The following is a 14144-nucleotide window of genomic DNA, read 5'->3' as shown; positions in this document are numbered from 1 at the left end:
CCCAAAAGAAAAAAAGAACCACCAAAGACCTCACCTTCTAAAAATCTCAACAATGTCAGCATCTTGACATCCGAGCTCAAGAAATGATGAATTCTCCACTCTCAATTGGTAATGACTATCATTCAATCAACTGCCCCAAACTACCTTGTTGACAACAGGAACTCTCTATATGTCTTTTGGGACAGATTTCATTCCAATACATACAACTATAACTACTATGCCTCAATCCCAAATTAGTTGGGGTCTGCTATATGAATTCTCACTAGCCATGTTACTTCATTTAAACTCATCTCATTCCAATACAAATAAAAAGTATTAGAATTTCTGTGTCTTTTCTAAACACAAAAATCTCCAAAAGGCTAAACCACTCCTAAAGAGCACAAGACCTATGGTAAAGTGCCAATTTCTATTTCATTGGGGTTCTCTAAACTAAAGAGTCTATACTCACACTTATCCCTATATTACATAAAGCAAACTATAACAACAATGATTATGCCTTGATAAACCAAATGGAATATCAGTAAATTACCTGTGCCTCTGCCAGTTTATCAGAAGATTCACTAGACTTATTATCACCTGCAGTTAAAACAATCGACGGAAGCCTATTAATATCCCATCCAAGAACTTGGCAAATGACCTGACCATAAGCCCTATGAGCTCGCCTCGTGTTCGTGTTAGCTATAGTAATAGAATGCTGAACAAGAGCCACACAATCCTTAAACCTCTTCATCCACCCTTTCTTACCAACCCCACAACACACAAGACAACTAAATTCACCACCATTCTCTTTGTTCTTCTCATAGTACTCTCTCAATACACCATCTTCCCTAAACAATTTCGCGAAAAAGTTATAATCTTTATCCCCCTCATCAACCTCATCATCATTTTCACTATCATTATCATCATCCTCATCATTAGTTGAGCACCTTAAGTATTCAGATACAGCTTTCAAAGCATGTTGATGGGCTTGATTCGAGGCGAAATGGGACAATTCTTGGGAAGTAGGCAAATGGGGTTGGGCATTTAACTGGGTTGTGAAAGTGGGCCAACCCGAATCCGTTACTACAGGGGTTTCAGTTGGGGTTTTGGGACAAGGCCATTCAATACCAGAATCTGTAATTGTTTCTTTGAGCTTTTTGGATTTTTTCTTCTGTTTCTTAAATTGGATTGAACTGGAGGGTTGTAGACTCACTGGGGTTGGTGTTGGTGTTGGGGTAGGGGTTGGGATAGGGGGGTAGGGGTGGGGGTGGGGTCGAGGAGGTCCTTGATGCCAAAGAGAATGGAGGTAGAGAACTTCTTGAATTAATCTTTGCTCATCGTATCGATCAGTTGGAAAACGTGACATTTTGTGATAAACGGTAGAGAATAATCGCCGGAAATTTAAGGATTAAGGAGGAAAATTCAAGGGTTCCGGCGAATGAAATGGCCGCCGGTAACCGAAAAGGGGTTTTGCGTGATTATGGGATTATTTATTTTACTTGCGCCTGTTTGTATTTTTATGCTGTTATAACATGGTTTATGTTACATTTTTTGTGTTTGGAATAAGCTTTGAAACGTGTATAAATATATACTCCCTCCGTTTCAATTTATGTAAACGTATTTTCTTTTTGGACCGTTCCAAAAAAGAATGACCCCTTTCTAATTTGAAAATAATTTAGCTTAAACTTACAATTCTACCCTTAATGAGAAGTTTTTATAAACACATAAATACCGTAGGCCCCTTTTTGACTTGTTTGGGATCACAAATTTCAAAAGTCTTTATTTTTTCTTAAACTCAGTGCCGAATCAAACAGGTTCACATAAATTGGAACCGAGGGAGTATATATTATGGATGTTCATTTTACTCCATTGTAAATAAGCTTCGTGAAGAAGCTTATCCATATGGGACTTAGTTGTAAATATGTTTATCTATTTAGTGCTCTATTGGATATAAGCCTCTTGAAGAAGCTTATCATTTCGGCACTCCATTATGGATAAATATTACCCCGGTAGAAGATTATCTATATCTGGTACGGTAGAAACTTACACAGCAGCTTGCAGTAGCAGTTTACACAGCAGCTTGCAGTAGCAGCTTGCAGTAGCAGCTTACACAACAGCTTGTGGTAGCAGCTTACACAGCAGCTTGCAGTAGTAGCTTACACAGCAACTTCCTTTCTTCTATAAATAGTAGGGGTGGGCATAGTTTGGGCAAACCCGAAATCCAAACCGAAATCCGAATCTCTTAGATTTTTGGTTTGAATTTTCGGATTATGGATTGGATTTTGGATTTAATTTTTAATTATTTTTTATTTCGGATTGAATGTTGGATTCGGTACTTTTGATTTTTAGATATCCGAAAATCCGAAAAGTTTATAATTTATATGTAGTCCATTATCCATATGTCAATAATAATAAGTTAAATGCCCTATCTATTAAATATTATTTCATATATGCAATATTAATTACTAAGTTACTGTCAGAATACTTTCTATTTGGACATGGTTTTACTATTACTATTTCTTATCGGCCGTATTAATGTCTCTGTTGCATTTTCTTGATAGTAATTTCATTACTTGAATGCTTTATTTGGATGATTGCGATGAAAATGAGTAACTTTTCAGGCAATTTAATATGAGTACTTCATTTGGATATTCATTTTTGTAAAAAGAAGGAACATGTCAACTTATAAGCTAAAAACCGAAAATCCAAAATATCCAACCCGATTAATCCGAAACCGAACTTAAAAAATCCTATCCAATCCGAGCTTATTTGGATTGGATTTGGATTGTCATTTCTTCAATTCGAAAACCGAAAATCCAAACCGAAATTCTATATTTAATCCGAACTGCCCGAACGCACACCCCTAATAAATAGAGGAGATTTCAGTTCATTATCTATATGAGTTTGAAGTTGAATAATACATCAATCCCTCTCTCTATACTTGTCTTCGATTTATTTACTTTATAGTTTTTATTTTATAACACGTTATCAGCACGAGACTCTACCATTTTGAGCACTTACTTTGAATTTAATTTCTATTTCAGTATTCATCTCCGAATAAATTCAATTTCAGTATTCATCTCCGATGTAAGGCGACGCTCTTACCTCCGTGGTTAGATCTTGTTCATTCCGTGTATCGTAAGGCAGATTATGTCCTTAAGGTGATGAGTTTTTCTTCTTGGCAGTGGTGATGTAGATATCACTTACATCTGGAGTGGCCAACTTTGCTCAATTTAATTTTTGTCTTTTGCTTATATTTTAATATCTTTATCATCACCTGCTTGGTTATGTGTTACGTATACAATACATATTTTGGTATATTTTTTTTCATCCTATTTATCTTAATAAAGGATTACAAAGTGGATAACATTGTTAGATCCACTTAAACTCCAGCAGAGTTTGCAAGAAATATACAACCACCAGATGTGGTTATGTTTCATATATCTCATTGCAACTAAATTTTGTTAACCACGGAAGTGGTATATGCCTATGACCACCAGAAGTGATAATTCGGGCTTTATATGGTTACAATTAAAGATAAGCTACAGAAATATTCTCTATATTACATGCACGCCTCGATTTGCTCCTGAAGTAATAAATATTTTAAAAGAGGTTGAAGCTCACAATTTGATATGATTAATGTACGTTCAGATATTTATGTTCTGTTCCCTGAAGGATGGGAATTTTTGACAAATATTAATCCATTCCCCGAAGTGAGTGTTATAATATTAATAAAGTCGTAAATATAAACGCGCTCTTGATGTAAATATATTACAATTCACCTCCATAAGAGTTAATATGATTGAGAGAATATATTCTCAATATTTCATATTTTAAATTTGCTCCTGAAGAAGTAACACAATTGAAATTTCCTCCTGAAGTAGGAAAATATTATGAAGAGGTGTTTTCTTGTGCTTAAACAATTGTTTTATATTGTTTGGTTATGATTTTCTCTCATGATACTAGAAGTGTCTGAGCAATATTTGATAGTACAAAATGTATCAACAACTTCTGAAGAGCTAGCTGTTTGTCTAGAAGACACATGACACCAGTAGTGTCTGATAAATATTAGATTGTGGATAATAAATGAAGGCTCTCGAAGATCTTATATACAAATATGTCATTCATGTTTTATGATTATGGTCAAAACATATGTTGCAGTAAACTTAAAGTTTACTAATACAAATGGCTATTATATTGAGACTACAAATGACTGAAAAATTGAAAATCTTCATGTTTCCACAATCATAGGGGGTAAAATAATATGTATGTGAGAAGTTACCCACCTTATTCTTCAATTTGTACTATATCATATATCACAGTAAACCAGAAGTTTACTAATGCAAAAGCGGTCACAGTAAATCAGAAGTTTTACTGAGGCAAAAATAGCTACAGTACATAAGAAATTCGTTGATACAAAAGTAGCCACAGTAAATCAGAAGTTTACTAATGCAAAAGTTTATGCCATAGTAAACCAGAAGTTTACTAAGAGATAGCATCTGCCATGATAAACTTGAGTTTTCATGTGCCATTTTTAAATGAGCTATTTGAGAATTCAGATAAGCATATACTGAAAAACTAGAAGATTCTTCAAGAATTCTCTTGTGTTGCTTGTTCTCATAATAAATTGATTATACCAGCTAAAGTTGGGACTAAGACCCCTGAATTCTGGAATATATAGAAGGTGAATATGGGCCCATTCATCTATCATGTGAACCACTTATAGATGCATATATGAGTGGTTACATGTGTGTTTATTATCAACCAGCAGTTTGGCATTTGAAATTGCTTTTCTCAATTAAGAGAATAATTTTCAGATTATGAAATCAAGATAGTTCTTCTTGAAGATGCTGGTTTATATCCAATCTAGTTTAGCACTGAATACTTCCTATTAATGGCTAAACTATTGCTTATGAGAATAAAGTTTCATGTGTTGGTCTAAGATTTTCTAAATTGTATACAACAGCACTTGTATGCACTGGGACAACAATATATGATAAGTTCTCCCCTCACAATTGGTTTAGGATCAGAAACCAAATATTTTTACTATCTAATAACTTTTGATGTGTGGTATATGATTAACTTCTCTACCACAATGCACAAAGATAGGTTTCCCAAAGAAGATTGGAGATATATGTTAGTTTTTCTAACATTTGGGGGATGGAATAAACAACTGGAAAATATGTTATATGAATCGAATTATCATTAATATAATCCTCACTTAGAAGATAATTCAAGACAAATGCCAGAAGCATTTGCTGATCCAAAATTAAATATCATATTTCAGCTGCAAATGCTCCTATTAAAACTAAAGTCCCTGAAGGATAAAGTTTACTACGCGCATGAAGCGTAGTAAATCAATCGGTTCCAAAGGTAACAATCCTTGAAAAATGATAGGAGCAAATGATCAAAATGACCATAATGGGGAGAAAATGAGATCTAGAAGAGCCCACTACATAACATTTTATGAAACTCCAGAAGAAGTTCAGGTACCTGAAAATAAAGAAAGTGATGAGATCTCAACAAGTTATGTCGCTTAGGAACCGATACAAAATGATCGTCGACAATATATTTGATACAATATAGTGCACAATATTATAAAAGATTATGAGGATCGGACCTGTAGTCCAGACACCCGAAGATGTCATGCCATTTAAATGCTAGTCATAACCTATATGACTCATTTGATAATCTATATGAAGATCCCAGAAGGATTTAAAATGCTTGAAGCATATAATTCAAAGTCTTGAGGAATGTACTCGATCAAATTATAAAGATCTTTGTATGGTTTAAAGCAATCTAGGACACATATGGTATAATCGTCTCAGTGGATATTTGCTGAGAAGATTACACAAATGATGTTATCTGTCCATGTATTTTTATAAAGAAAATGTCATCAGAATTTATTACACTTGCTGTTTATGTTGATGACATAAATCTTTTTGGAACTCCAGAAGAGCTCCAAAAGGCAATTGAATATCTTAAGAAAGAATTAGAGATGAAAGATCTTGGAAAAATAAAAATTTGTCTTGTCTGCAAATTGAATATTTAGCAGAAGGTATCTTTATCCATCAATCTGCATATACAGACAGGGTTTAAACGGTTTACATGGACAAAGAGCACCCATTAAGTACACCAATGGGTGTCCGATCACTTGAAGTGAATAAGGATCTGTACCGACCACCAGAAGAGGATGAGGAACTCCTTGGTCCTCAAATACTCTATCTCAGTGCAATTGATGCACTTATGTATCTTGCTAATGCTAACAAAGGTTGTGCATATCTTATTGGTTATGCAGATGCAGGTTATTTATCCGATCCCTATAAAGCTCGATCTCAAACCGGGAAATCCGTTCAAGTGACAATCCAGCATATTTATTCACTAAATCTTTGCCAACTTTAACTTTTGAGATGATAATATACAAGATTAGAATGCGAAGACTCAAATATTTGAAACAAGGTTTTCTTCAAGGGGAGTAAAATACGCGCTGTACTCTTTTTCCCTTACTAAGAATTTTTTCCCACAGGGTTTTCCTTATAAGGTTTTTAATGAGGCAGCCAGCAATTCGTATTACTAAATATGTGTACTCTTTTTCCTTCACTGAATTTGTTCCCACTGGGTTTTTCATAGTAAGATTTTAACGAGGCACATTATCTTTTAATGAACATCCAAGAGGGGGTGTTATATATATATATTATATTATGGATGTTCNATATATATATATATATATATATATATATTATGGATGTTCATTTAGTACTCCGTTATAAATAAGCTTCCTCAAGAAGCTTATCCATATGGGACTCCGCTGTAAATATGTTTGTCTATTTAGTACTCTATTGAAAATAAGCCTCCTGAATAAGCTTATCATTTCGGTACTCCGTTATGGATAAAATATTACCCCGGTAGAAGATTATCTATATCTGGTACAGTAGCAGCTTACAAGCAACTTACAATCAGCTTACACAGCAGCTTGCAGTAGCAGCTTACAAGCAACTTACACAGCAGCTTCCTTTCGTCTGTAATTAGAGGAGATTTCAGTTCATTATGTATATGAGTTTGAAGTTGAATAATACATCAATCTCTCTCTATACTTGTCTTTAATTTATTTACTTTACAATTTTTATTTTATAACATGAAATATTTTCTGAAAATTATTTTTCAGAAGAATCTAAACACTCTTTGGAATTTAGAAAATATTTTAAATGACTAAATGATGAAAATGTAAATAAAATGTTTGGCAAAAATGATTTTTTAAAGAATATTCTTCCCAAATTAACAATAATAATTAAGTTTTAATCCCATACTAAAAGTTGCAAGTATAATACAGATAAAATTACTTATAATTGCAGGTTACAACAAAAAGTTGCAAGTATAACACTTGTACTTCCTTAAGTTTGCTTAGGTTTTCTATTTTTGGCTATTACCCGTAGCAAAGCTAGGAATATCGCAAAGGATGTTTTAAAATATATATATATGCATATAAAAAATAAATTTTAACCTATACAACAACAACAACGAAATGTCCAGTATTATCCTTCACCGTGGGGTCTGGCAGATCTTACCCCTACCTTGTGAGGATAGAGAGACTGTTTCCAATAGGCCCTCGGCTCAGGAAAGCATAAGCACCACATTAATGAAAATATAAACAAGAAAGGACAGTACCAAAAAGCCATATAAAAGCAGAATAAAAACAACAAGACAGTAATGTGATCAACAATGAAAGAAAACAACGGTTAGTCATAAAACCTACTACCCTCAGAAAGCAAGACTGCGTGCCAATACTTCTCTTATGAACACTGTAGACTACCTACTCTACTACCCTAATCCTCGACCTCCATACCTTCCTTTTAAGAGTCATGTCCTCGGTCAGCTGAAGCTGCCATGTCTTGCCTAATTACCTCTCCCTCATCTTCTTTGGCCTACCTCTACCTCTCCGTAGGCCCTCCAATGTCAACCTCTCACACCTCCTCACCGGGGCGTCTGTGTTCCTCATCCTCACATGACCAAACCACCTAAGCCGCGCCTCCCGCATCTTGTCCTCAATAGAAGCCACACCCACCTTGTCGCGAATAACCTCATTTCTGATCCTATCTAACCTGGTGTGCCGCACATCCATCTCAACATCCTCATCTCCGCTACCTTCATCTTCTGGACATGAGCGATCTTGACTGGCCAACACTCAGCCCCATACAATATCGTTGGTCTGACCACCACTCTGTAGAACTTACCCTTGAGTTTTGGCACTTTCTTGTCACACAAAACACCGGAAGCGAGTCTCCATTTCATCCATCCCACCCCAATACGATGTGTGACATCTTCATCAATCTCTCCATAGACCCAAGGTACTTAAAACTCCCTCTCCTGGGGATGACCTGCGAGTCCAGCCTCACCTCCCCTTCCCCTCCTTGAGTTTCGCCACTGAACTTACCCTCCAAGTATTCCGTCTTGGTCCTGCTCAACTTGAAACCTTTAGATTCCACGGCCTGCCTCCATACCTCTAATTATCATCTGGAAATAACATGTACCACGACATCTCCCCTTGGATGTGGCACGTCAGTACGAAATTTTAACCTATATAAACAGTATAATATTTCGATGAAGGGTATTCGGTTGACCACCCTTCAATATTTCTAACCATAACACTGGCTATTACTTATGTGTAAGGGTGGCAAAGCAATATGTTAAATTAATAAATGAGTCATGATCCAATTCTCTTAAAGTTTGCTTCGGTTAAAATGAGTCAAAAATAAAGTCATAATTGCTCGACCAACATAATGCAACTTTTCCAATATATGTCATTCTTTTGAAACATACTAATAAGGAAAGTATTTTATATAAATTAAAATGGAGTAACTATATTTTTCTAGCAACTAAACTACTACTCTCTCCGGTCTACAATAAGTTATTTTTTTTGCCTTTTTTTTGTGGTTCAAAATAAGTGATTTTTCCAGATTTCAAGAATGAATTAATTATTTTTTTCCTACATTGCCCTTGAAGTAAATAGTGTTGGAGTGTGTGCTAGCAGTATATATGTGAAGAGATAGTAAAAGGTTAATATAGTTAATTTCATTGTTAATTAATGTTAATAGGTAAATTTCTTTATCTGCGCGAAAAAAACAAAAAAACTAACAAGTTGTGAATCTCAAGTCAATCATACCAAACAAAGCAAACCAGAAAATTTCATTGTCTTGATACTTCATTCTTTACTCTACATCTACACTATATTCACCTGCTTATGCTCAAAACTACCATCAATGGCTATTTCTTTAATTTTCTTAGTTTATTTCTTGCTACTCCAACAACCCTTTTTTTCCACAGCAAATCTCCACACTTCTTCTCTCTTTAGACCACAACTCATCACTCAGCTAAATTCTTTACCAAATAATACCTCTCCAACAACATTTTTTGAAGTCACAAAACCTATAAAACTCCCCAAAACCAAACCTTGTTCACACTTAATTCTTGAACATGACTTTGGTTTCACTTATGGAAAACCACCAATTCTTGCAAATTACACACCCCCTTTAAATTGCCCATCTCAGAAATTTTCCAAGATTGTATTAGAATGGAAAGCAACATGTAAAGGAAGGCAATTTGATAGAATTTTTGGTGTTTGGCTTAGTGGTGTTGAAATTCTCAGAAGTTGTACTGCTGAACCAACTGCTACTGGAATTATTTGGACAGTGAAAAAGGATATTACTAGGTATTATTCTTTACTTATAAAAAATCAAACACTTGCTGTTTATCTTGGAAATATTGTTGATATTACTTATACTGGAGTTTACCATGTGAAAATTTTTGTTCATTTCTATAATGAGCTGAAGTTGGGTAATTTTGATTCTGGGGCTGATTTGATTATACCCATTTCAAGAAATCTGAAGTTAAATGATGGTTTGTGGTTTGAGATTGAAAATTCAACAGATATACAGTCAAAGGAATTCAAGATTCCTCAAAATGTGTATAGGGCAGTATTAGAAGTTTATGTTTCATTTCATGAGAATGATGAATCTTGGTATGCAAATCCACCTAATGAGTATATAAAATCGAATAATCTTAATATTCCGGGAAATGGAGCTTTTAGAGAGGTGGTGATTAGTTTGGATGATATGGTTGTTGGTGTAGTTTGGCCTTTTACTGTGATTTATACCGGGGGTGCTAATCCCCTCTTTTGGAGACCGATTAGTGGAATTGGCTCGTTCGATCTTCCTTCGTATGATATTGAGATTACGCCATTGTTAGGAAAGATTTTAGATGGAAATGGTCACAAGATTTCGTTTCGTGTCACAAATGCTCTGAATGTGTGGTATGTTGATGCAAATTTGCATCTTTGGTTGGACGAAAAGAGTAAGAAAACAGAAGGGAAGTTGTTGAAGTATAGTTACTCGCCTGTTTTGTTTTCACTGCTGAGTAATTTTACAGGTTATGATGGATCCTTTATCACGAATGCTAGTCGGTCCATCACATTGACCGGATGGGTAAAATCGTCTTATGGCACAATCACTACTAAGTCGTCTCAACGTTTAAGTTATAACAACTATATGGTAATGGGAAATGAAGGGAACTTGCAAATAGTGAATCAGATAATTGATTTTAATGACACTGTTTATGCTAAGACACCATCTTCTTCTGTTCACTCGCTTAAGTCCTTCAAAAAGTATGTATTTCAGTGGTATACTGACAATGTAGATCAAGGAAACGAAAGCTATGCCTCGATATCAAACTTGACATTGGGATTTGATGAAAAGAGGGTAAAAGATTCAGAGTATGGATCATCGACCAGCTCTGTTAAGAATTTGCAAAAAGCGCAGGGTTATATGCTAGTAAAAGGCCAGTTAGTAGTCAAAGGAATTGGGAGTACTCAACAAGTATATAAATATAAAGAAGATTCGTTGTGCTACTCGAGGAACATAAGCAGCTCAAATTACACGATACTTTACGATAAAGTGAGCAATAGCTGCAGCAAAAGTACCAGGTCTCACTGGTCCTTGAGGGGTCTTTCTGCAATGTAATCTTGGTGATGATAATGTTGGTAACTGACTTTGCTCCATGCGATTATCTTTCACTCCTTTGCCGCTGGAGTTCCTCTACGTGGCTTGTTGTGATCGAAGTTGGCAACTGTGTCATAGTCTTCTAATTATGATGCAAATGAACTACTGCATTGCTTCTCTTATTCTAGCACTTGTTTAACTTCTTAATTTTGTTAATATTTGCTGTTTTGCTAACTGTTTTTGGGTCTCGGAAATTTCGCTTTTTTGCCTATTTATCTTTTGTTGTGTCTCTTTCTTTAAACACAAGGAAATTTTGCATCTTTGTCAAAGTTTACAGGGTTAACCATGCTGGTACATATTTAGATCCCTTCTGTTTTGGTGTTTTCTCTTTTGCTCCTGTTCCGGTGATGTTAGCTACTGCATGAGAAAGACTAGAATTACCTATTCTTCCTTTTGTTCACCCTTCTACCGCCACTCCGTTGGTTTTAGGGAGAGAGGAGAGGAGGTTGAAGATTTGCGTAAAGCAACTTGTGTTTGTGTTTTCTATCTACAGCTATATGTTCATGAGAAGAATCGCGTTAAGCATCAATGATTTGGCATTTCGAGCATAATTTCATTGGCTACTTGGTAAGGGCAGCCCGGTGCATGAAGCATCCCACATTCACGGAGGGTCAGGGGAAGGGGCCGCACTCCAAGGGGTATGATCTAGGTAGCCTACCTTGATGCAAGCATCAGTGGCTGATTCCACGGCTCGAACCCGTGACATTGGATGCTTGGTATTTGAGAAACTATACTGCCTTTCTCTTCCTATTGGTTCAAACAAAAATGTGTCTCGCTGAGAAGCATCAAATGCTATATTTTGGGACTTTATCTTCTCTATCCCATAAAGGCAGGGATAAAGTCTGCGTACATTCCACCCTTTCCAGACCCGACTTGTGGGGTCACACTGGATATGTTGTTGTTGTCGTTGTATCTTTTCTTTAGCTTGAAACTATATTTTGTTGAAAAATAGGGAAGATACAGATAATAAGGTATTGTTTTAGAATCTTGCCAAATCTTGATCTAGTGGGAGCAAGTGTGATTTGTAATTTGATGTTCAGAATGAAAAGATAAGTTTTTCCCATGGATCAACTTTGATTCAAGTATGGTCTAAATTTCAACTTGAGTTTGAAAAGAGTCTCTGGATTTTGTTAGTTCTGAAAAGGACTTCCTTCATTAAGTAATTGATATTCAGATTACTTCAACAGTTATTATGTCATTGCACTTTGATAATAACTCTATCTCAAGTTAGTTGAGGTCGACTATATAAATCTACTATATCTATTTAGCTCTATTTGTATCTGAATTTGATATTTAGAAAAGTAATCATAGTTAGACAATGCTAAATGTTGGTCAGCGGTAGACACACGTTCAACGAAGTCGTGTCACGCAACACCGCTTCGTCGGAAAATTTTACAAAAATATATGTATTAATACTGCAAGGAAATGGATAAGTAGGAAAAAATTACATAAGTTAACACAGATTCTCTCCTGCAGTGTTGGTTATGTTCCTGAGTTAGAGGGTTGAACCTCAAATAGCAAGTATTTTTTGCAAATATTTGAGAGAGCTTCTGTGGTTAAAAATTTAATTAAGTAGAATTCAACTCATGACCTTATCTAATTTAAGAGCCCGTTTGGACATAAGACATTTTCCCTTTTTTTCAAAAAATTTTCACTTTTTTTTCGAAACATCGTTGGTCATAAAAATTTCCAATTTTCACTCGAAGACGTATTTTGAAATTTTTTGAAAATTTGAAAAATTCCAAAAAGCTTTTTTTTCAAAATTTTCACTCAGATCACTCACAAAACATAAAAAACAATCTAAAATTATATCCATATCCAAACACAACTCTAATTTTCAAATACTATTTTCACTTGAAATTTTTTTCCACTTTTTTTTTTGGAATTTTACAATTCTTATGTCCAAAGGCCCACTAAGACTCAACAAAACAATGGGTGATTTTTAAAAATAGCCAGATTTACAACTGGTTGTTCAAAAATAGCCCAATTTCAAAAGTAATCGAAATTTAGCCACTTTTTATGTAAAGATAAATCTGAGCGAAAACACTGTTCAAAACCCGGAAAATACTCCAGTATATTATGCTGGAGTTCCAGCATAAGTATACTTGAACTCCAGCATATTATACTGGAGTTCCAGGATAGTATGCTGGAACTCCAGCATAATATGATGGAGTTCCAGCATAAATACACTAGAACTCCAGCATAATATACTGGAGTTCCAGCAAGTATAATGGTCCAGTATAATATACTGGAGTTTGGAGCACCAGTGCTCCGGTCTCCAGTATATTTTTGATGATAGGCTATAATTGCATATTTTAGTCGCTTATTACACTCGAATTTACAGCACTTTAATTGAGTTTGCGCTTTAATCGCTAGTGTTTTGCACTAATTGTGTGTTTTATGCCTTGTAGGTGTGATTCCGAGCTATATAGATGTTATGAAATGAATTTAAGTGATTTGAAGCTTTGAAGTCTGAGTAAAAGCTCAAGGAATTAAGCCGGGATCGTGTTCGGAGGTCAAATTTGATAATTAAATACGAACGAAGACTTGAGGAGGACATATTTTGGACACAAATTAGACCTAAGGAGGCGGAGAGACACTACTTTAGGGTTAGACAACACCCTTGGAGGCAAGAACACATTGGGAGCAAGGCGGAAATTCTTCTACGAGTTTTTTCCTTCCTCTTCCTATTTTTTTCATTGTTGGTTATGACTTTTAGTATTGTAGTTTTACATACTATTATGAATAACTAATTTGTTATCTAGAGTTTTGATAGAACCTTTTGTAGGATAAATTCTTGTTATGTTTTATATAATTGAGCCATAGCTTTTCTCTATTTGTTCAACTACGTTTATATTCTGGTTGATTGAAGAGCTCTCAATTAGCTGTGCCTATTTAGTATGCATAACTTGGGAGAGAGTGCATATTTAGGTAGTTGTTGAACAACACCACTCCAAGAGTATATGAGGGATCAATAACCGAGGGTTTAAATGTTGGATTAGGGATAACGAAGCCTTGGGTGCGATCTGAAGTGAGCTGTATTAAAAGCCAGCTAGCGTAGCTCGGGAGAGTGCGTCTAGTAAATTGTCGTAATTACTCAGGAGAGATTTACGG

At 35.2% G+C, this 14144-nt stretch overlaps 2 protein-coding genes across 3 annotated transcripts in view; one reads left to right on the top strand and one right to left on the bottom strand.

Annotated features, from left to right (window-relative positions):
* LOC109228732 overlaps positions 1-1551 on the bottom strand; it is a 5734-nt gene extending 4183 nt beyond the window's left edge. Inside the window, exon 1 of one of the 2 annotated variants that reach the window (XM_019393914.1) lies at positions 530-1551. In XM_019393914.1, the coding sequence (XP_019249459.1) occupies positions 530-1345 (816 nt within the window). In that variant the 5' untranslated portion in view covers positions 1346-1551. The remainder of the gene's footprint in view (positions 1-529) is intronic. The other variant, XM_019393915.1, reaches the window with a different exon arrangement.
* On the top strand, positions 9142-11227 carry LOC109228731 (peptide-N4-(N-acetyl-beta-glucosaminyl)asparagine amidase A-like). Its single transcript, XM_019393913.1, has one exon. The coding sequence runs from the start codon at positions 9237-9239 to the stop codon at positions 10989-10991; it is 1755 nt and encodes a 584-aa protein (XP_019249458.1). The 5' UTR covers positions 9142-9236; the 3' UTR covers positions 10992-11227.

This window comes from Nicotiana attenuata, chromosome 7 (genome assembly GCF_001879085.1).
Source record: "Nicotiana attenuata strain UT chromosome 7, NIATTr2, whole genome shotgun sequence".
Taxonomy (NCBI): Eukaryota; Viridiplantae; Streptophyta; class Magnoliopsida; order Solanales; family Solanaceae; genus Nicotiana; species Nicotiana attenuata.
The sequence above is the reverse complement of the archived record's forward strand: the minus strand, read 5'-3'. Positions and strand labels throughout refer to the sequence as shown.

What these genes read in the sequence shown, in the direction of transcription:
- LOC109228731 (XM_019393913.1), top strand. Translation starts at nt 9,237, where the DNA reads ATGGCTATTTCTTTAATTTTCTTAGTTTATTTCTTGCTACTCCAACAA.